Source organism: Sinohyriopsis cumingii, chromosome 17 (assembly GCF_028554795.1).
Source record: "Sinohyriopsis cumingii isolate HCF-2022 chromosome 17, ASM2855479v2, whole genome shotgun sequence".
In the NCBI taxonomy this organism is placed as follows: Eukaryota; Metazoa; Mollusca; class Bivalvia; order Unionida; family Unionidae; genus Sinohyriopsis; species Sinohyriopsis cumingii.
Window position 1 is genome coordinate 9,652,957 of NC_142977.1, and position 25,342 is coordinate 9,678,298.

General features: G+C 35.5%; 1 protein-coding gene and 1 long non-coding RNA gene across 3 annotated transcripts in view; one reads left to right on the forward strand and one right to left on the reverse strand.

Moving 5' to 3' along the window:
• LOC149777725 (protein lev-9-like) overlaps positions 1–12,083 on the forward strand; it is an 86,416-nt gene extending 74,333 nt beyond the window's left edge. For both annotated transcript variants that reach the window (XM_089938774.1, XM_089938775.1), the window contains exons 10-13: positions 6,713–6,804; positions 7,705–7,881; positions 8,109–8,294; positions 9,115–12,083. In XM_089938774.1, coding sequence (XP_089794900.1) covers positions 6,713–6,804; positions 7,705–7,881; positions 8,109–8,294; positions 9,115–9,389 — 730 coding nt within the window. In that variant the 3' untranslated portion in view covers positions 9,390–12,083. The remainder of the gene's footprint in view (positions 1–6,712; positions 6,805–7,704; positions 7,882–8,108; positions 8,295–9,114) is intronic.
• LOC149777726 (uncharacterized) overlaps positions 1–25,342 on the reverse strand; it is a 126,139-nt gene that overhangs the window by 22,447 nt on the left and 78,350 nt on the right. The gene's annotated exons all lie outside the window — the stretch shown is intronic.

Consider the following 25,342-nt stretch of genomic DNA (forward strand, 5'->3'; position numbering starts at 1 on the left):
ACCATCAAGCTTATGGCATCAATACGAACGACAGTCATCTCCCAGGAACCCACTGGGTATCCATCTACTTTCCCCGTGATGGTTGTGCGGAGTATTTTGATTCGCATGGATTGCCACCTTTGGAAGACAGCATCGTCGACTTTACATGAAGAAATGCCCAGACGATACGATTCAATAATGTGAAATTACAAGGCACAGATTCCACGGTATATGGACAATATTGTGTGCGGTTTTTTTTCATCAACGCAGTTTTGGATATTGTTTAGAAGATTTAGTGACTTATTTTGATTGTCACTCTCCTAGAAGCGATGACAAAGTAGATCGATGGTTTTGTGACTTTATGTTTATCTTTTGTCTTCAGCTAGGAAACGTAGTGTACATCAATGGCCCAATGACTCCCTTTCGTGGAAATCTCACTTCACTTCACAACGTCGTCAGCTTTGTCAAAAACAGTTTCCTTGAAAAAAATGTGTGTATGTTTGATTGGATGTTTAACGTGGCTTTAACAATTTTTCAGTCTTATCGCTACAGTGTCTGCAGTGTGGCAGCTTATAGTGATGTCTAGCACTGGGCATCATGTCGCAAACATGTAGCATGATGTTCCACCCAGTCACATTATCCTGACACCAGGTCGACTAGTCCTAACACTAACCTCTTAATGCTGAACGTCAAGAGAGGCAGGTGTTAGTACCATTTTTGTAAGTCTTTGGTATGACTCGGCCGGGAATCGAACCCACGACCTCCCTCAACCGAGGTGGACGCTCTAACCACTCTTCAGTAAAGGAATATATAGTCTAGCCATTGGCTGTTTCCTGGAATTATTTGCTATTATTTTTAAAATGTGAGGTTGGATTCACAATTTAGCATGAGTTTATCACAAATGATTTACAATAATTTATCAGCTTGTTTAAAGTACTAAAACCAAAGAAAGAACCATTCAAAAATAGCTTTCAGTTTTTAGGTGCACTTAATTTGATATAACATTCCTCATGATATTAAACTGGTTATAAGTGGCTCTTAGATAATAGATTCCCAGAAGGTAGATGTGTTCAAATCTGTGACTACTTGAATCACTTTTTGAAAATTAAGTTATTACTATTATTATTATTATTGTTGTTGTTGTTGTTGTTGTTGTTGTTGTTTGATGATAAACCTACCCAGCTTTTACAATATTTAACCAAATAGTTATGGATGACATTCTTTGTCTGTTAAATGTACACTGAACATTTTCGATAATTTTAACCAGCTATCTTCCTGGTCTTGTCATAGGAGAAACACAGAAAGCTGAACTAGACTGGTTTATTGGTTATATTCACATGAAATGACTGAAATAGATCAATTTATTGGTGATAATCACACGGAATACTAAAACCTCACAACAGGCATCTAATGTGCTTTTATGGATTTTGTGTTCAGGTATAGTTCAAGTAGGTGATCATTTGAGAAAAAAATCAATCTATGAAATTCATTGAATGACATCTGTAGTCATACATAATTGGCAGTGATGTTGTGATACAGAGCTATTAATGCATCTTTAGCTATACAGGGTTATCTGAGTGTGCAGGCAGTGAAATGTCTAACTTGAACATCATGGACTCTAAATTGGATAATTTAATGGCCTACGTTAAATCACCCCACCCCAACCCCAATCCACGTAAGGAGAGGGATGTTTTCCTCTTGACTTTAATCTGTTTTGTTTTATTTCATATTGGAAAGTAGAAAACAGTAGTGTGTTTTTATAGTAAGAATCTTTTAATGGCAAGATCCTGGTAGGATTTACTTTATACATGTACCATATTAGGATTTTATACAGTACAGAACCATGTTAGGATTGTGTACAGTACAGAACCATGTTAGGATTTTATACAGTACAAAACCATGTTAGGATTTTATACAGTACAGAGCCACGTTAGGATTTTATACAGTACAGAACCACGTTAGGATTTTATACAGTACAGAGCCACGTTAGGATTTTATACAGTACAGAACCATGTTAGGATTTTATACAGTACAGAACCATGTTAGGATTTTATACAGTACAGAACCATGTTAGGATTTTATACAGTACAGAACCATGTTAGGATTTTATACAGTACAGAACCATGTTAGGAATTTATACAGTACAAAACCACGTTAGGATTTTATACAGTACAAAACCATGTTAGGATTTTATACGGTACAAAACCATGTTAGGATTTTATACGGTACAGAACCATGTTAGGATTTTATACGGTACAAAACCATGTTAGGATTTTATACAGTACAGAGCCATGTTAGGATTTTATACAGTACAGAACCACGTTAGGATTTTATACAGTACAGAACCATATTAGGATTTCATAAGTACAATACCATGTTAGACTTTTTATACACTACAATACTATGTAAGGCTTTTTATACACTACAATACTATGTAAGACTTTATACACTACAATACAATGTTAGGCTTTTTATACACTACAATACTATGTAAGACTTTATACACTACAATACAATGTTAGGCTTTTTATACAGTATAATACTATGTAAGGCTTTATACACTACACTACAATACAGTGTTAGGCTTTTTATTCACTACAATACTATGTAAGGCTTTATACACTACAATACAATGTTAGGCTTTTTACACACTACAATACTATGTAAGGCTTTATACACTACAATACAAGGTTAGGCTTTTTATACAGCATAATATTATGTTAGGCTTTATACACTACAATACTTTGTTAGGCTTTATACACTACAATACAGTACCATGTTAGGCTTTTACGCTACACTACAGTACCATGTTAGGCTTTATACAGCACAATACAATGTTAGATTTGTATACAGTACGGTACAATGTTAGGCCTTAATTTAATCAATACAGTACCATGATAGGCTTTTATGCAATATAGTACGATGTTAGGCTTTTATTTAGTACAGTACCATATTAGCCTTTATACAATACAATACCATGTTATGCCTTTATAAAACAGTACCATTCTAGGCCTTTATACAGTACAGTACCATGTTAGGCCTTTATGCAATACAGTACCATGTTAGGTCTTTATTAAGCACAGTACCATGTTAGGACTTTCTACAATACAATACTATATTAGGCCTTTATCCGAGGCGGACACTTTAACCATTAGGTCACCGGAGCGGTGCTTAAAAAATTGTTTGTTTGTTTGTTTGTCTGAAGAAAAAAATGTTTTTTGGTTAGTTGTTGGTTGTTAGTTATTGGACTAAAAAATGTGTTTTGAAAAAATGTGTGTCGTTTGTTTTCAATTTTATAAATATGTATGCTCTTTGACTTTTCTCTATCCCTCACCCTAAGATCAGCTCTATAGCTTTCAGACTCTAAACACTGAAGGGATGTTTTCTATTGAGTCCGCGCTTGAACCATATAAAGCGAAGCAGTCTCCAGTCTTACTATCCATTGTTGACTCGTTTATCTATGAAGATGCCTTCTAATTTAGCTAAAATAAACGAAGCCTACGTACATTTGCATCGCGTCCGGGAAAGCCTGATACCCAAGCCTGAAGAAATAGAGAATGTCAGGATGCTGAAAGTGGTCGAAGACCTGACAGAAGAGGTCTTCAGAGAGGAAATCAAGTAGGATAAAGAAGAATGGAAGGAGAAGTACAAACTTCAGAAGCAAAGAGAGGATATCGGCAGCAACAACAGCAGCAGCAACAACACCCGGAACCAGACAGAAGTGTTGTCGACTGCCGTGTAGACACCAAAGAGTTCTCCTTCTCTTTCCGAAGAAGGAGACTTTATCCTGTGGTAAAGCCTGCCGCCAAACGGGACGTAATCTTAGACCATAAAAGATTCCCATAACTCCCCGTCCACCAAAACAGCCCTTTTCAGGGCTACCTCAATACTCTAGGAAAGACATACTAGTAAAATTGCCAAAATTTTGTGTGTTTGTGTTTGTCTGTACTTTAAATAACAGAAGTCTGTCTATAAGCACTTCGTTTCTTTATTTTAAGTCAAAAAATAGAAGTGTGTCTAAAAGCACTTCGTTTCCATAGCTTGTCAAATAGTCTGTGGTTTTTTGTAGTTAGAGATTGTAAGTAAAAACAGGTGAGTGTTTCTTTTAAGCCCATACATTCCATGTTTTTGTGATAATGTGGGCCTTGTGGGTTTTGTGACAGGATGTCTTCATTCACGTCCGCGCTTCATAAATATAACTGGAATCGTTCGTCAGTCTGGCTACCCAGCGTTGACGTATCAACTATAGAAGATGAACAACAGAATAGCGAAATAGATATAACTCTGAATACACCTGGAGTATGCCAGGCGCATTTTAGACGAGCTAGCAATGGCCTCCACAGCCGAATAAGCCAGGATAGAGGAGAAGGAAGTGGAGAAAAGGAAAGAAGAGAAGGAAAAGAAGAGAGAGATCCTGCCTCACCTGATGCTAAGACATGTGTGCAAAGTGAAGCCAATGGTCAGTACACCTCCACAGCCACTACCAGTACCGCAGCCACAACTGGCACAACAGCCACTACCAGCACCACAACCTCTACCAGCAAATCAGCCACTACCAGCACCACAATTCGTCATCCGCGAGTGTGGCATAAGAGACAAGAAGAACACTTCAGAATCCCACAAACAGAAGATTGGGGTACTGAAGCCATTCAACCAGCCTCTGCGCTCCCAAGAGCAAGACTGAACTGGGAGCAGGACTGGAGCCGACGATGTGTCTGTGACGCCAGACCAGAGAGGTGCCACCATTAAGAAAGGTGTATTTGGAGTTATAAAAATACAGCCCTTCGTAGGCCTACCCAGATCTCTAGAAAAGAGACTGTTCAAGTTGCCAGTTGGTGTGCATGTGGAGTAGTGGGATTATAAACACTCACTCCTTAACTGATGTGATTGTGTGTGGGGGGGGGGTTCATGTACGTTTGTGTGGATAGTAGAGTGTGTGTTTGTATGCGTTCGCGTACGTTTGTGTGGATAGTACATTTTGGGTTTGTTTGTTTCTCCTTCCTGTGTGTGAATAGTATATTTGGGTTTGTTTTATCTCCTTCCCGTTTGTGGATAGTAGATAATGGGGTTTTTGATAGTAGATATTGGTTTTTTTATTGCATATATTGGGTTTAGTTATCCTTTCATTCTGTGTGGATAGTATATAATATATGAAGTTATTGTAAGGGATGTTTTCCATCACGTCGTGCTTGACAGATATAAAGTCGAGCGTTCGTCATTCGCGCCATTCAACATTGAATACAAAATGTCTTCGAACAAAGTGAAGAGGTTGCAAGAGGTTCTCGACAATTTGGGAATGATAGAGGAAATGTTAATAAATCTGGTCGATGATTACTATTTCAGTCCCCATCGAGTTAATATGAAGTTAAACAACTTGACGAAGTGTAAGGAGATGTTAAGAGATCTCCTTAAATAAGAAAATGAGGAAAAGGATGATGAAGAAGACAAAAAGAGGATGAGAGAATGGAATAATAAAATAGTAAAGGAAGAAGAAAATGAAAGGATGAAAGAGGAAGAGGAGACGGGAAACAGGAGAGGAAAAAAGGAACAAAAGAAAAGGACAACAGCAATAAGAAAATCAAGAAGATGGTGGAGGAAAAGAAAAAATATAAGAAGAAAAAGAAAAAACCCGAAGGCCCTTTTCAAGGCCACTCGATGGCCTTGAAAAGATTTGCTTTCTTGCCAAAAACATTATTTAGTCGATTTTATATTTTATATTTTATGTTTGCCTACAAAAACATTTCGTCTCTTGCTTAAAAACTTTTTTTTAGTCAATTTTTTATTTTAGGTGTGATAAATTGATTTTCATCAATCTATGTTTATGTGTTATATATGTATATGTCTATATCTCTACTGTATTTGTCTCTACCTAGAGTAGCGCGTATTCAGGTCAGACCCTTGCAACATTGTTGCCAATGTCCAGTACCGTGACGTCACGCACCTGTTCCATTCCTATTGTCCTTACATAAAACCCAACCTTTTCTCTTGATGCTATAGTGGTCCAGGGTGATATTAAAAATGTTGACGCCAAAGTGACCCAGTGGGGTTTTGTAATGCTAATTCCCATTGACGCTAAAGTGACCCCATTCACTACTATCATCACACTCATGGCCATCCGTACTGGAACTTATTTGAATTCAGTCGGAACTTTATAAATATTTTGGACTTGTGATAAAACGTTCTTTGCTGTTCGGGATTTAATTCACAATACTGTAAGTCTTTTATTAAATTTTCACTTTGTATTCTAGGGAACTAAATGTTTTGTTGAATTTTACATACATACATACATACATACATACATACATACATACATACATACATACATACATACATGCATATAGTCTCAGGCTCGGTTAACGTGGGTACGTGGGAAAGCCTGCCAGTAGTTTCTCGTGGGTCTGTGGTTCTTCCCGGGGTTTTCCATGGTTCTTCCTCCACCAGTTATACCGGCAGCCATGTATAGCCTATCTTGTGCTGAAAAATTGCGTTAAACCCTGAACAACGACATGCGTGCATGAATACATACATACATACATACATACATACATACATACATACATACATACATACACACACACACACACACACACACACGCATGCATGCATGCATGCATACATACATACATACATACATACATACATACATACATACATACATACATACATACATACATACATATGTATAGGTAGATTCGGTACCTATAATTTATGATACATGTACTCCTCATTCCAGCTGTAATGTGAGAACTACATTTCAAGCAGGTCACTTCTCAGCAGTCTGCATGGATGATGGGCAATGGTCAGCACCACCGCCATTATGTCTCGGTACGAATATATAAATAAATATTATATATATATATATATATATATATATATATATATATATATATATATATATATATATATATATATATATATATATATATATGTGTGTGTGTGTGTGTGTGTGTGTGTGTGTGTGTGTGTGTGTGTAACGCTTCTTGCATTCAGTGGAATAAATACATCTTAATAGAAGGAAGAGACATTTATTAAAATCAAATAAAAGTATCATGCGATTTTTCCGTCTGTGACTGGTTCCAGTGTTCGAGATATAGCCTGGAAAATTTCATTGGAGGGGGGGTACTTTTGCCAATTTTAATGGCTACCTCTCGTTTTTGTATTTATATTATGCACCAAAATGAGTGCATAGTTTAGTTAGTAATATGAATTATTCTTATTAATTGATGGGGAAGGTTAAAGAGCAGTTTTAATGATGCCATACTGGTTCTAGCCAAGGACTATGTATGTGGTCTGGATGTAAAACTTTGGCTGTGTCTTCATTTTTATTGAATAAAGTTTCATTAAACTTTGCAAACAATTTCAGTCTGTAACAGGAAGTGTTCCTAGAAATAAAGAGGTTGAAATTTGAAGGTGTCTAATGTTTTAGGGAAACTGTAACATATAAAGTAAGTTCTTCTGAGAGCATGAGTCATCGCTTGTGAAGAAGGGTCAAAGTTCAAAGGTCAGGCACAATATAGATATTTGAAGTTTTGTTTTCTTTTGGGTTTTTTAAATGTCTGTGTTTAGATATACTTTGTCATAAATAGATCAATGTTTACAATCTATGTTAACCTTCAGTTAAAGTTGGCCCTCAATAATAGGAGCCGGGGTGGGGTGGGGGCTTAAATCATTGGAGGTGACACTCGTTAGACTTGTTAACGTATCATCACTTGTTTTATTAATCAGGGCAGTGTCAGGTGCCCTCGCTGTCTAACGCCAGTATCCACAATGCTCGAGAGCTGACCTGGCTGGATCATGATTCTGTACTGGATTACAACTGTAGGAACGGCCTTGTCAAGAGGACCAATGCGCAGACCAAGTGTTACAACGGCACGTGGTCATATATACCAGAATGCGTACCTTGTGAGTGTATCGTGTTTGTTGTACCGGTTACGTCAGTATCCTTCTCTGAAAATAGTTTGTCTTCGTTTTCAAATAATACGTACATAAAGTTACCAAGTGGCATATATACGCTACTTTTAGTCTGAGAATTAAATATTTCATGTTCATATAGATCTAAATGGTGTCCTATAATGTGACCTATATATTGAAATCTATTTAATTTTCTTTTATTTTGTGATGTGTTTCAGCGCCATGTTTTACCCCTCCACCCCATGTACTTAGTGGAATGCGAATATACTTCGGACAGGATCACGGCGATAAGGCCAAATATTTATGCTTTCCCGGGCACAAACTCCTGAACATAACGATCGGATCGCCATTTTTAACTTGTAAATATGGACAGTGGACAGGCGGGACGCCAGTATGCCAGGAAGGTAAAATGATGCGCTTTAAGTTAATACTTTGCAACAAAATTTCTTGTGACCTTTAAGTATGTTATTCTCACTTAAAAAGACTAAAATCTAAAAGAATTACCTCGTTCTATATAGATTCACGCATCGTTGCTTGGTAATTTTATCTGCAGGATCCACTTATAATTCTCTATTCCGATCCATTATTTTTTTTCGTGAAAGAACAAAATGTTGGCATGAAAGCATCTTTGCGGCAGTTGCAAAGTTTATTTCTGAGAACACCTCATCCAAAATATACGTAAATTTCCAATATAAAATATGTAAAAGAGTTTGAATGTAGACTCGTCCACACATAATGATTCTTTACTTTTTTAATATGACCATTAGTATGATCTGTAGAAACAAAGAGTATGTTTAAACGCACTCATACCGTTTTCTAGGAGCCACTGCACATGTTCTGTAAAATTAACATTTATATCACTATATATACACCAGTCTAATATTTTATTTATTTTAATATTTGTAGATATATGACCAGAAATTCTAAAAATATGTTAAGAAGTTTAATTTAAACGAGAATCTCTCTCTCTCTCTCTCTCTCTCTCTCTCTCTTAGTTGATGGAACTATTTCAACGTTCTAAATATAGCCGCTACAGTCACAACTACTTTACGTTATAACGTTAAGTAGACATCTTGATAGAAATATATTAAATCAATCGGAAATAACGCACCAAACGTCGGCCAACAATTTCCAGTTCATTGCTTAAAGAAACACATTAAAGGTAAAGATACGTCACATAATTTGAACATGATTTATGCAATAATTACATCTCAACTTTTACAGAATATTGCGTGAATCCAGGGACAATACCAAATGGCACAACCTTCTTAAAGGGAATTCAAGGAAAGTTTCTTTTCAAACATTACATACGAACAATTAAACATGGGACGCGTCTGGTATATGAATGCGACAGAGGGTTCCGACTGATAGGTCCAGGTGGCGCCACCTGTGTTAATGGAGAGTGGCAGCCAAACCTCAGAAATCCTGGAACGAAATGTGAAGAAGCTAAACATCCGCCACCAGTGAGGCTATGGGTTCCACTCGGGAATGAAAAATGAAATTGCTGCATAGAATGGTACTTAAATTGAAAATATTTAAGATATTTAAATGAAAATTGCTTTGAACGAGTAAAACATTCACCATGATGTTTGAAAACAAGTGCCGCAAAAACACTTGATGCAAGCGCCCTTGTAACGTTGATGAAAATTGACGTGTGTCCTTTGAAAGAGATGAATGTACGAATATATTGAAATAATTCAGGTCTAAACCAAAAATCAGTTATGACTGGCCTGCTTAAAGAATTTTAAGATATTATCGCACAAGGAGTATTCTTTGGTAATACATACAGAAATAAATAACAATAAAGACAGTGCAGCTAGTGTGCCTTGAGGCCACAATATCCATCTTAGGATCCGTGGCAGTACCGTATTTTTGCTATGACGGGGAATAATAACCATTCCCTTCGAGCTAAAATAAAGACAGAAAAAAATGGAATGTAATGAAATAAGTAAAATAGAATCAAACATGTTCAAATGTCCTAACATGTTGATTGTATTAAAAAAGCTCTGTTTTATAAATTAAAGACATTGTATGTTACAAGCCATAGTTTTGCTGACTACTGTCGATAGAGAGACTCGAGTCATTCGAATAAATCACGTCGTCTTTCAAAATGCGTAGACTTCTGTACTTGATCCGTGTGTAAATATCGCCAGCAGATGAGAGTCTACAATGTTTCTTAAACAAATACGTAGAACTTGACCTGCCTACACATTTTGCGATGGTATATCTGGATCTACTAGCTTCGTCCTGTAGATAATTCTAAAACGACGTGTAGACCATGACTTGCCTGTGCAATATGAGATGACAGTTCTTGAACTACGATGTTCACAATGTAATAAACGGTATACAAAGATAAATACAGTAAATCATTTTGGACTTCAAGCAAGAGGCGTTTCTGCTTGTATCGTCATGCGTTTATAGCTTTACAAACGTGCATATTGTTACGTGTTTAGGCTCTTATAAAACGTCACAAGAAAAAAGTGAAGACAACAAGCTTTGTAAAATTTAACAAATAATTTATTTCCCTAGAAAAAAAAGAGAAAAATGAGAAAAAGAACTTACGGTTTTACGAATCAAATCCAAAAAAAATCTAAGAATTAAAAGAACAGAAGTCCTCCTAATAAAAAGTACTAGTGAAACTGAGTTCGAATCCGGGTCAAATCCAAAATGGAAGGCGATGATGTATGATGTGGTCAGGGTCGTACTGATGTGTCAACAGCTCTTTGTTGAATCACAGAAAATAATATTCCAGAGTTTGAATTCTGTGTAAATTTCGATAACTGTCCTCGTCAAAGAATTAATTTAGAGCACAAGTATTTCCAGGAGAAATAATCTCATGGAATCCAAATAATTTCAAGAAAACCAAATAATTAGTCCAAAAAACTGGTCACAACAGAAAATACTTGAACGTATCCAGTGTTGATGCAAGTAATGACTATTCTTTTTCAAAACATCAATAATAAATCTAGCTACGACGCAAAACAGATGCCCGTCAATCCTCTGGAGTTTGTAACAATTGCTATATGTTATTTTTCACGTACTCCAAGTATGGCCTCGATTCCACTTTATGAATCTTTCTCTGAGAAAGAATAAACAAAAATTTTAAAAAGTTGTTTACTACAGCTCTCACTCATTTCTGAATCAAGGTCAGGAATTAGGTCACCATTAGATACAAAATTTATATTATCAGTTGTTTACGAAAAACAATCAGGTCAAATCTAGTAAATAAAGTTACACTACAATAGCATGTAATGGACTAAAATAATTTAAACTAACACACAAACAATTAAATTAAATCAAATATAAATTAAATCAAATAAACATAATATATGATTAGTTTCACAAATCGCGTATGATTAATAGTTACTGATTAACAAATTCTGCACATTTACAGTTTGAAACAAATGTTTAAAAGTGTGTCTCGAAAAGAGATAAATTATTTCAAACATAAAACCTTGATCTCTTTAAGATGGCAAATAACTGTACGAGAAGATGGATTTCTGGTGAATAATATATTGTTTTTACTGTATGTGCTCGCGTGTAGGTACAGTCCAGCTGCAAACAACATTAGATTGTGTTGGATCTGCCGTTACATGATAAGCCGTGAGATCACGGTCTATGCTGCTTGCTCTACCTATTACTCTAAACTAACTGCATAGACTGGGGTTTGCAGTTTGCAGTTGAACTGGACTTATAAGCATTTCCATTAAAAAATACAAACTCAGGCTTAACTTCTGACTGTATACATCATTAGCCTTGAACAAAATTAGATTAATAAAACATTCAGTCTTTTCCAATACTTGTTTTTTTTTTAACACTCTTTATGTACAGTTTAAATGATATATCATCACATCATTAGCCTTGGACAAATTTAGAATAAAGAAACATTATGTTCTTTCCCTACCTTGATTTTTATACTCTGTACATACAATGATTTGAGTGCACTCTGAGTATCTCTATTTTTTTATTTTATTAATGTTTTTGGGGGAGGGGGATTAGAGCTCGTGTTTTAGTTTTGTACTGGACGATTTTGAACATAAGGATGCATTCCATTCAAGTACGTAAGCGAGTGAGCAAAGTCTACTCTTTCAGAAGCGGGGCGTAATTTTAATTGCGTTTATATGAAATAAGACATTTTGATGATTTTACATACATTTTGTATGGATTTAAATAAATTTTAAGAAATACATCTATATATGTGACTGTTGTCATTTTAGTCCTTACTACGTTACTAACTAGTTCTGGCTTTACTAATTAGTTCTAGCTTTACTAATTAGTTGTGACTTCACTAATTAGTTCTGGCTTACTAATGAGATCTGGCTTACTAATTAGTTCTGATTTACCAATTAGTTACTTGCTAAATTTCAAGTCAATCGTTCTTGACTCATTATATCTGTACCCATTATGTTCAAACGCTTACTTCACTTTATATTGTCCCAATCTCCTTGTGCTGAAAGGCACTATCGATAACTAAAGTTCTATTTTAAAAAATATTCAAATAATGCTTACTCCCCAAAGAAACGATTAATGCACAGGCTCTATGCTATAAATAAAAAAGATCCTATAGGAGAATGTTTGATAACATTAACAGAGTTTTTATATGGGAACAAATATGTGTGTGTGTGTGTGAGAGAGAGAGAGAGAGAGAGAGAGAGAGAGAGAGAGAGAGAGATTTGGATTTTTAACGTAGCTTTTAAAAACAATTCAGTCATATCGCCACGATGTCTGCAGTGTGGCAATATATAGTGATGTCTATTACTGGGGCATCATTCAGCGGACATGTAGCATGATGTCCCACCCAGTCACATTATCCTGACGCTAGGCTGACCAGTCCTAACACTAACATCTTAACGCTGAGCGCGTCGCGAAGCAACTGTTAGTACCATTATTGTAAGTTTTTGGTATGACTTGGCTGGGGTTTGAACCCACGACCTCTCGCGTTCAAAGCGAAGGCTCTAACCACTTAGGCGATCGGAGCGGTAAATACTAATAAATAACATTATCATACAAGTTAGAGAATTTTAATTCATACTATGCAAACGCGCATGTGCGCTTTTCATTAGGCAATGTCACAACAGTTTTGAATTTGACGATGTTCAGGACGCATGTATAATTTTTATACATAAATCTCGCTAAAACGAGAACTAACACTTAGATCATGTATACCCTTTGTCAAACAATAATCTCTAGAACACGATTCGGATAGAAAACAAACTTGATTCCTGAAAAAAGCATCTTTTAAAATTTGCTTGAATTGTTTCTCACGTTAAGCTTCGGACGTAAAACTAATATGTTGTATCACAAAAGAAAGACGGAGTGCAAAGCAAACGAAAGTAAATCAAGAGCAAATCCATATGTATTCCCTAAGGCAGGGGTGTCAAACTCAATCGCTCAGCGGGCCAAAACTCAAATCACACGTAAGGTTGCGGGCCGAACAGGATAAACATTCAATAAGCGGAAAATTAAACCTTTTTTAAACATTAATATAAATTAAAACAGAAAAAAGTTTTAATAATAAAAAATCATTGGCATACCCATTTTCGCTCTTATGCCAATTTGTCAGAGCTGGATGTTTGGCATCTTTTCTTGGCTACAAGTTCGTTTATGTTGGGAGTAATGTTCTGTGTCATTGAGATTCTCATGATGGACTGCAAGTGTTCATCAGTGAGACGACTCCTGTGTAATGTTTTGTTAATCTTCATCACAGAAAACAGCTGCTCACACAGATATGTGCTACCAAACATGCTCAAGGTTCGAGCCGCATGTAAACGAAGCTGGGGCATCTCTTCAGGAATGAAACGAGTGAACTGTGCAGGCCCCACAGTGTCGTACTTTGCCTTTAGTGTCCCATTACACTGCAGCTCTATTAGCTCCATCTGCAAATTTACAGGTGCAGTTTCCACGTCTATGGCAAATGGGTTACGAAACAGCTCGAAATTACTTTTCTGTGCTTCAAATTCACTAAAGCGCCGTGCGAACTCGGCGCGAAGTAAGCTAAGTTTTTCAGCAAAGTGTGCATTGGGAAACACGTAGCCTAAAATTCTCTCTCGGGCCGGATATAATTGTACGCCGGTCAAGACCTCTCGGGCCTGATATAATTGTACGCCGGGCCTGATGTGGCCCGCGGGCCTTGAGTTTGACACATATGCCCTAAGGCATTTAAGAAATGTTTATATCAACCTGTGCTCTCAAAATTCAGCTAGAATATATATCATTGTTTTATTCTCTTCGCCTATTCTTTTAATTCAGTATCTGCGTTTCCCCATTTTATTTTTATTTTTTTCTTATTTTTCTATTTTCATGATCTTCACCGTATTCGTGTTTGATGTTGAATGCCATAACTCTACACAGAATTTAACTTTAGTTTGCCTACGATCATGGAGTAAACAGCCTAATAAAGACTCGAAAATTTTGTTGCTTTCTTACCGAGTTATCACCGCTTTTCCCGACCAGTATATGTAATGATAAGTCTTAAGTTCTGAAGAACAATTAGTGCAGCAAAACGACTATGGCTATCGTGATGATAAATTACGTAAAACACTTTATGAGATATTTCCGCGACAAAGAACACATGTAACTTCCTGTTCACAACACACAATTATGCGTTGGAAGGTACCGAATATGACCCGGAACTCTTCAGTCGTGAAAAAAGGACAAACTAATGTCACATGATTCAGACACTTTGCTGCCAATTTTGAAAACAAACGTAGCACAGAAATAGAAACATGTTTCACATCAAGACCAGTTCTGCATTGTTTTGGACACAGAGATGAAGACAATTTGCAGGTCAAAGTGACCTTGTAAAAGACATGTTGATGAGTGACATATGTGCTGAAAATAAAGGAAGTGCATACTTGTAACACGAGCTACATCAAAGACAGTCGCAGATATAGCCATAAATGACAGATTTGACGTCGGGCTCTACTTACGTACTGGTAAAGTTCATACAACTACAGTTTCTAAACATGTTCTGTCTGACCATTTACATCTCCGATCTTAACTTTTACAGCAGCTTTCATCTTGCTATTTATTTTCCTATTCATTTCGGAAGAAAAACAATATTGTATTTGTTTTGTTTTGATCGTTACTTTACAGAGACAATGGTCGTGATATATCAACAAGATCAACACGTTTTTCTGAAAATGCTGATTTTGCCGTTAAGATAAGTTATTAGGTCAGAATTTGACTGAGGTTTTTATTTGGTGTGTTGTTTTTCTCTTCTTCAGAATTGTGTTTTACATAAGATTACAAATAAAAAATATTGTTATACATCAGACTGAGCAAAATCAACGGTACGACAAACTTCATGCTTTGGTCATTGCTAGTATTCCTAATAAGAGGGTTTAAAACCACAAATGTTGGAGTTGCTTTTACGATGAAATAATTGCGTTTACGACGGTTAAATGTGTTTCGGTTGGAATTTCATTCCAATGGGATAATTTGCCTTAACGATAGAAAATTGTTTCGCGATGTTATAATGTTCTTTGTGATTGGATAGTTTCAAAACAAGTGGTCGTGCTCAACACATCCTGATGGATCGGACAACGCATTCGGATTACCTCAGCTGCCATCATAAAAGTTATATCGTTCGATCAATATGCGTACAGGAATTTCCTACAAAGTACTAATATATTTGTATCAGATACATTATGAAGACGAATACCAAAGTTAGCGTTAATACGAGACATCAAATTGTGTTTTTGGACATAGGATTAACAACTGGTCAGTAACATGAGAGTAAGAAAGGGACAATAACGTCAGTTTAAGAAATGAGCAATAACATCATTGTAAGAAGAGGGCAGTAACATCAGTGTAACAAGCGGGCAGTAACATCAGTGTAACAAGTGGGCAGTAACATCAGCGTAACAAGTGGGCACTAACATCAGTTTAACTAGTGGGCAATAACAGTTTAACGAGTGGACAATACCATCAGTGTAACAAGTGAGCAATACCATCAGTGTAACAAGTGGGCAGTAACATCAGTGTAACAAGCGGGCAGTAACATCAGTTTAACAAGTGGGCAATAACATCAGTAAAACAAGTGGGCAATAACATCAGTGTAACAATGGGTAATAACATTATTGTTCGAAGTATTACGATGATGACAATTCACAACCTGGCACTTTCTGCAAGCCATGTCACCTTACGAAAGGTCATAGGTCATTCAGTGGAACAAATACACTCATTCGTATTTGTCAAAAAAAAAACTCCAACTTATTTAAGCAAAGAAAAGAGTTAACGTGCAATATGTTCGATGTAAATTTACAGTAGACACAAGCTTCTAGATAACATACATAAAACATGCATTATTTAAACATGCAAGAGTATAATGACCTCTGACCTTTTGAGCTTCATAACAACATTGCGAGTTGTGCCATTTCATCTATTATCACACTAAATGGAATCACCTGGCAAAATATTTACCAGTTCAAGTCCTTTGGTTCGCTGCGATGTTTCCTACAAAACAAATGCTTTAATACTCTGATGTACATTTTTTTTAATCTCAGAAGCCTTTACTTTGTTGTCATGAAACTCTAGACTATACTAGGAAGTTAATACAAATTTTGTTTTACAAAGTATTAGAGAACGCCGTCAACGTAAAGAGGAGAATGCAATGTATTATCTTTCCGTTCTTTAATTGTACCATTATATTTATACAATTTATCAAGGGACATAACTGAAGACAATAAATTGGTAATGTATTATCTTTCCGTTCATTAATTGTACCATTATATTTATACAATTTATCAAGGGACATAACTGAAGACAATAAATTGGTAATGTATTATCTTTCCGTTCATTAATTGTACCATTATATTTATACAATTTATCAACGGACATAACTGAAGACAATAAATTGGAGGTTTTCTCCTTTTCCTTTTTAGGCTTAAATTGCATGTGTATCAGCAACAACTAACATATGGAGCTTATCAAAAAGTACTTCACGAAAACAATGTACATCCCTTTGGATGCAGTTTAAAAGACATACTGTTTTAACTGAGTATTTCGATAGTCTTGAGTACAATTAATATACATACCCTACAGCGGGAATTGAGCATCAGGCCATGCCCAGGCGACAGGAAATTATACATACCGTATAACGGAAATTGTGCATCAGGCCAGACCTTCACTACAGAAATATACATATCGTATTGTCGGAATAGGGTGTCAGGCAAGACCCACGCGACAGATATATCCATATCGTATAATGGGAACTGGGCATCACCAGACACCACACCACACCCTATACTATACTATACTATACTATACTATACTATACTATACTATACTATACTATACTATACTATACTATACTATACTCTACTCTACTCTACTATACTATACTATACTATACTATACTATACTATACTATACTATACTATACTATACTGTACTGTACTGTACTGTACTTGTACGGTACTGTACTGTACGAAACTATACTATACAATACTATACTATACTATACTATACTATACTATACTATACTATACTATACTATACTGTACTGTACTGTACTGTACTTGTACGGTACTGTACTGTACGAAACTATACTATGCAATACTATACTATACTATACTATACTATACTATACTATACTATACTATACTATACTATACTATACTATACTGTACTGTACTGTACTTGTACGGTACTGTACTGTACGAAACTATACTATACAATACTATACTATACTATACTATACTATACAATACTATACTATACTATACTATACTATACTATACTATACTGTACTGTGCTTGTACGGTACTGTACTGTACGAAACTATACTATACAATACTATACTATACTATACTATACTATACTATACTATACTATACTATACTATACTATACTATACTATACTGTACTGTACTGTACTGTACTGTACTTGTACGGTACTGTACTGTACGAAACTATACTATACAATACTATACTATACTAATACTATACTATACTATACTATACTGTACTGTACTGTACTGTACTGTACTTGTACGGTACTGTACTGTACGAAACTATACTATGCAATACTATACTATACTATACTATACTATACTATACTATACTGTACTGTACTGTACTTGTACGGTACTGTACTGTACGAAACTATACTATACAATACTATACTATACTATACTATACAATACTATACTATACTATACTATACTATACTATACTATACTATACTATACTATACTATACTATACTATACTATACTATACTGATACTGTACTGTACTGTACTGTACTTGTACGGTACTGTGCTGTACGAAACTATACTATACAATACTATGCTATACTATACTATACTATATTATACTATACTATACTATACTATACTATGCTATCCTATACTATACTATACTATACTATACTATACTCTACTCTACTATACTATACTATACTATACTATACTATACTGTACTGTATTGTACTGTACTGTACTTGTACGGTACTGTACTGTACGAAACTATACTATACAATACTATACTATACTATACTATACTATACTATACTATACTATACTATACTATACTATACTATACTATACTATACTATTCTATACCATACCATACCATACTATACTATACTATACTATATTATACTATAATATACTATACTAGTAATGAATGAGTAACTTCCTAAGTGCCTGTCTATCAAGTTTAAAGAAATCGCTATATATTATAGTATACATTATTCTTTATACAATGCATACAAAAATATCAAAAACTTCGTAATTACTATTTTTTAACATCAAGAACTTTTAAACTAAAGCCATACACCCACGAAATTACCAGATAGTCACCTATCGAAACTACGCACTTAGTCACATATCTAAACTACGCACTTAGAGTCACCTATCTAAACTACGCACTTAGAGTCACCTATCTAAACTACGCACTTAGAGTCACGTATATAAACTACTCAGTCACGTATCTAAACTACGCACTTAGAGTCAAATATCGAAACTACGCACTTAGAGTCAAATATCGAAACTACTCACTTAGTTCCGATTTATAATCTAATGTGATCGTATCACACAGTACATTGATTATTATGAAAGTCAAAATGACGTTTTTGTTGGGGTTTTTTTTCACTCCATTGTCCCAGTAACAGTATGGTTTATCTCTCGACATTTCCCTTAGGCAATGAACAAATCTTTCTTAACATCACTGTTTCATATACTGAAGTCCTTATTTCCTTCATTAATACATTATCCATATAAATACAAGGAAAAAGACGTTAGCCATATGAATACAAGGAATCAGTCGTTACCCATATCAATACAAGGAAAAAGACGTTACCCACGTGAATACAAGGAATCAGTCGTTAATCATATGAATACTAGGAAATGATGTTACGCGTATGAAGACAAGGAAACAGATGTTGCCAAATAAATGCAACGACACAGATGTTACCGACCGCTCCGGTGGCCGAGTAGTTAGAGCGTCCGCCTCGGATGCGGGAGGTCGTGGGTTCGATCCCCGGCCGAGTCATGTCAAAGACTTACAAAAATGGTACTAACAGCTGCCTCGCTTGGCGGTCAGCATTAAGAGGTTAGTGGTCGGCCTGGTGTCAGGATAATGTGACTAGGTGGGACATCATGCTACATGTCTGCGGCATGATGCCCCAGTGCTAGACATCACTATAAACTGCCACATTGCAGACATCGTACCGATATGACTGAAAAATTGTTAAAGTTACGTTAAAAATCCAGATCACATCACATCACATCATTAACACGGTGTCCAAATAACAATAATATTGAACACTTGAAAGTTCCATTCAAGCCGTTATTGTATTGTAAATATAGATGCATCCAGTTACTCGATCGTCCCTAACATGAGCGGTAACAGAAGTACTATACCATCATGGTCAGTACGAATCATGCATGATTTGTTGTTGTTGTAGGGTTTAACGCCATTTTTCAGCACACAATAGGCTATACATGGCAGCCAGTATTAATGGTGGAGGAAGAACCCGGGAAAACCCCAGAAAGAACCACCGACCCACGAGAAGCTACTGGCAAGCTTTCTCACATATCCACATTAGCCGAGACTCGAACCCACGCAGACAGAGGTGAGATGGCAGTGACCCGTAACGGAGAGCGCTTGAGACCACTCGGCCACTCGGGGCCCCAATAGGAGTGAAGTTTCGTTTCGCGTTCGATTAAGATGTTTCGTTTGGTTGGTTTTGGGGGAGGCGGGGGGGGGGGGGTAGGTCACTATGAAAAAGACATTATTATTATTATTATTATTATTATTATTATTAATGTTTCGGTCATCATTGGGTTTTTATTTTTATTTACTAGCGTACTTATTTACTTGGTACTTACTCGCAGTGAAATTTAGTCATTATTTGAATAGTTAGGTTACTTAGTTACATTTTGTGTAGCCATTTTTAAACAATAAAAATAAACTTTAATTTGGCAAGCTTGTACATAAGGTGCCATGGTAAAATCCTTGCCTGAGGGACCTGGTCGCAATAAACTAATAGAATCCTTCATGTGCTTCGATATACGATGGACAAATTCTGCTCGAAGGTTAGAATTTTCGCCAGAGATGAGGCTTTGTCGATTAGCATTTGGATTTTATAGTTACGATTCAGACTGTATTATGCAATGAAATATCAAATTCTCTCGTGTAACGAAATATCAATACAGTCCGAATTAACTTTGAAAAAGCAACGCATTGGTCTCATAAACATATGAATATATTTCATTTGCAGTTAAATAATAATAAATCACGACGTTTTTATTCATGAATATTCATGACGAAGTTTGACATCCTGTCTGAGATCTGTACAGGATGTTAACACCTATTACGAAATTGTTTTTAAAAAAATGGTATTTGATTGATCTGGTGCCTGTTAATCAAGGACGAATATGCATTACAACATATCTAAATGTATTTCTTTTGCAATTGATATTCATAGCATTCACATACCTGCAGAACCCGCTAAAAATATCAATAATGTATGTGAATACAAATGTTTAGGTTAGTTATTTACAGAGACGATACATTTGTGCAAGATCTGTGTATCACTAATTACTGTGAATGCACTAATTACTGTGTATCACTAATTACTGTGTATCACTAATTACTGTGTATCACTAATTACTGTGAATGCACTTATTGTCGTGTAGATGTATTGGCATAACTTGGTCAAAACTTACAACTTTATTGATACTTAAATTCTTAGATTTGTTTCGTTAAATACTTGAATTTGTGAATTTGTTTCGTTCGGTATTAAAACTTGCTGATCTGGCACTTAATACTTAAATTAGTGGACTCCCTCAACCACCAAATCCACACAAACTGGTTTCTTCTGATTAAATTCTTTCTTTTCTTTTTCATTCCATTATCCCTCTTTTCTTTGCAAAATTCTCACACAGACATCAAACTATACAACTAACACTATAGCTTACAATACGAAGAAAGGTTCTGTAATGTTTTTGCTTTGTCTTCTTTTACTTCTTTGTATCCTTTTTTTAACTGAAGATTTTGGAGGAAAAAAGAAATAGTTCCAATTTCTTTTAGTCTGGAGTGACAAGATTGCCGCGTAGAAACTAATTTTGCATGGGATTTAAACTGTTTCCTAAAATAAATATATTGGCACAGATGACCTCGGGTAAACCTTTATTTATTTGTTCTTTATCGCCGAGAGATTTCTGGGTGCTGTCATGGCTATTGAAAGCTACTGAACCTGTGAGAGATATTAGAACAGTTCAGAATGTTTCGCTCTAACCTTTTCGTTCCGTCGATCCTGTCAATAAATTTCTTGCCGGTGAACATACCCAATAACGTTCTATAAATTGACCTGCAGCTACAAGTGCAGCAAGTCGGCCATTTGCAGAAATATACCTATAATGTTACATAGATAAGTGACAGTGACGTGAACATTTCGAAGGAGAACGTTTAGGCTACTCTGCAAGGGGCAAAGCTATAAAATCCGGGAACTCGTAGGGTACTGCCGACATGGATAAACGTTGCATATTTAATTCTCTGTTATGTTCTGGAAGATAAGCCATGTTCTGGAAGACGGTTGTCTCCATATAGCGAGTGGGGAGCTACTGCTGTGAAGGGGACAAGGTCAGGAGAATGGGCATATTCATTTGCCAAGTCAAGCCCGGCTTTGGATCAAGTGTAGATGGGAAAGCATTTGATATTAATGACAATAGCTGCGTGTGCTTTGAAGTTAAGTGTCCCATTTCTAGAGCAGGAATATATATTGAAGAAGCCTGTGCCAAAACAGCAACCTATCTGTCTGGTTAGAAATAATGATAGAACAATTCAGTTAAATTGGAAAAAACTATTTCTTTAACACTGGAGATATTTCTGTCATCACGTGCATAAATTCGTCAGCTGATTTCAATATACTGAAGAATCGTTTGAAGCTGAAGAAGGTTTAGGCAAGATGATTTCTGTATTTGTTGACGGCTGACCAAAAGCAGACTTGGGTTGAAATCGTCAAACAGCTACTCGTCAGATATGAAAAGAGAGACCAGATAAGGTTGCCACATGAGGTTACCACATGAGGTTGCCACATGTATTTACTTTCTTTACGGTCCGACTCCAGAGAAAATAAAAACTATGGATCGGAGAAAACGAGCAGAGACCACAAATAGTTCGACTTAGCCGGATTGTCTCGAGTTTTATCGGTATCATTTTTCGATGCAAACACACACATTTATAGACGGAAATGGAAGTCCAATCTTTAGTTCTGTTCAGCGTTTAGCAGTAACGTGTTTGCTCTGCATTTATAATGCTCTACGTTCGATCCTCTCTTCGTGCAGCTAAGATCTTATATCACCATCCTACACACAATGTCTGAGTCGTCGAGAGTATTTTGTTTAAGCAAAAATTATGGACGTAAAATCAAATAATTTAAAAATGTTTTTGCTTGAATGTGTTTTTCTTTTGGTTTCTTGATTTAATAAAGATCTACTATATCACTTAGAGGTAAGTCCCTCCAAATAGTTCTCCTGGAATTAAAGCCCGCATATTTAAGATTATACTAGTTCATTTTCATTCTTTAAATTCCTGTCGTGTTTGATAATAATTAACAGTTTTAATATTACACGGCTCGACTTATATTGTTCTCTTGCGTCACTTTATTGTGTACTCATACAAGAAAAACTTGTATTGTACTGCATTTGCTTTCTGTGTGTGTGTGTGTGTGTGTATATATATATATATATATATATATATATATATATATATATATATATATATATATGCGCATGTATTGTTTGTCTTTCATAAATGATGTTCTCTCATATACTCTTTGATCCAAGCTTGCATTTGCTAGATTTTGCATCAACCGTGGTGATTCACCATTAAATCAAACAAAAGGGAGAATGCCAAAATATTACGAATGAATTCACTAATAAAATCCTTAAGAAAAAGCCATATTCGATGAGGAGTTTTCAGTTGATGAACCGTATCACCCGCAATGAATACAATTACTGGCATTTATGTTAAATGGTTATGGAAATTAACTTTGTTCATGTGTGCGCGTATATGTATAACTTGATAGAGCAAAGGGTTGGATGGTAGTCGTTGACATGGGCATTCGTGCATACAGCAACACAGCATGGCGGCCCAGTAATAACCTCTCATCTTGATTTCTGTCAAATGAAAATTAGAGTTGCTGTGTACTAAGATGCGAGTTAATTACTGGCTCGCCATGGCAGCGTGTCTGCTACGTACGAATGACTATATCCACGCCTGTAGTCCATATTTTTGTACGATATGGTCTTAGTCGAGAGAGTTGATGCGTGCAGACAAGGCGATATGTAATTTAGCACATTTTAGTCAGTAAATATACCTCTATTCCACTTTTTTTGCTTTAATTTCTCTACCAGCACACACACACACACACATAAATCTTATTCAGTTTTACTAAATTGAATGGAAATTTAAAAACTACGCAGGAAGCTCTTCTACAAAGGGACCGTTCCTAATCTGTTTCGTATATATCAAGTATAGTCCTCAACACTTTTAAACAAGATGGATTCCACTCTATAACCGTACATTTAAGCGCTTTTAGAACAGACATGGTAAATATGCATAATCGTCCCGTCGACTCTAGTGCAGTTACCGTCATTAATTCTGGCTATCACTCGAGAATGTCGTTAAAAAAAGTCATCAAAACTGCCGACCCAAAGACTCCAACGAATTAAGCGTAGGGTTTCTATAGGTAACCAGTGGTAACCAATCGCGACACATTGCAATGGACATCTATGGGCTTGATACTATGTAGAACATTTAACATTATATTCAATACAGAATTTCCCATAGTTCTTGGTTTCAAAGTATAATATAATCAGTTTCTTTTTTCTTTTCTTTCTTCATTTCTTGAAAAACAAGAAACGCGATGAAATTATATCAATAAGTATTGCTCTATGATATTGATAAATAAATTGAGACAGTTTGACATCTTCTAGTTTAAATCACTGCAGTTGAATGAGACATAAAATATTCGAACGGACATACAATTTTGTTCTAACTGTGGTTTTGGTGTAGCTGATGCCTTATTTTACTTACATCCGTTCCTTAAAAAGTCTCTGTGGAAACAAACTTGACCATGTTGTTGTTTTGTTAATTACGAAAATGTTCTGACTGTACTGATAGGCCGAGAGTGTGATGCAAAATAGTCGGAAATGACAGAAATGGAAAAATAATAATTTTATTTATACCGATATATCATAATAGTGATAGAAAAAAATTGTCACTAATAAATTTGATATATCGTGACAGAGATGGAAAAAAAATTGCTTAGTTTATTCCAATACATCCTAGATGGTATGGAAAAAAAAAACAGTCACATTTGTTATGCCGATATGTCGTAACAGAGATGAAGAATAATGATTTTTGTCATGCCGATGTGTCGTAACAGAGATGAAGAATAATGAGTTTTGTCATGCCGATATATTGTAATGTGAAAACGTGTACGATATATATATATATATATATATATATATATATATATATATATATATATATATATATATATATATATATATATATATATATATATATGTGTGTGTGTGTGTGTGTGTGTGTGTGTGTGTGTGTGTGTGTGTGTGTGTCTGAATTCGTATCGATTAAAATCGGGTTACTGGAAGAAGTACTTTCCTCTTTATTTCTTTCTCTTGATGTAAATGATTTAGAATCACTGTTTCTGATTGTTGCTGTTTTTTGTTTGTTTTTTTTTTTTGTTTTTTTTATTTTGCAGTGGATGTAATAGTTGTTCACTACTCGACACTAATTTGATTTGTATTACGATATTTATTAATATATACTGACGACACGATTATTTTTATGTTTCGAAGAGTTTTGTTGAATTGCAGTATATGTTACAAAGTCTGAAAAATTACTGCGATCTCAGTGGGCTGGAAGTAAAATGTAGAAAGACAAATATAATTATAATTAGACAATTATGGAATA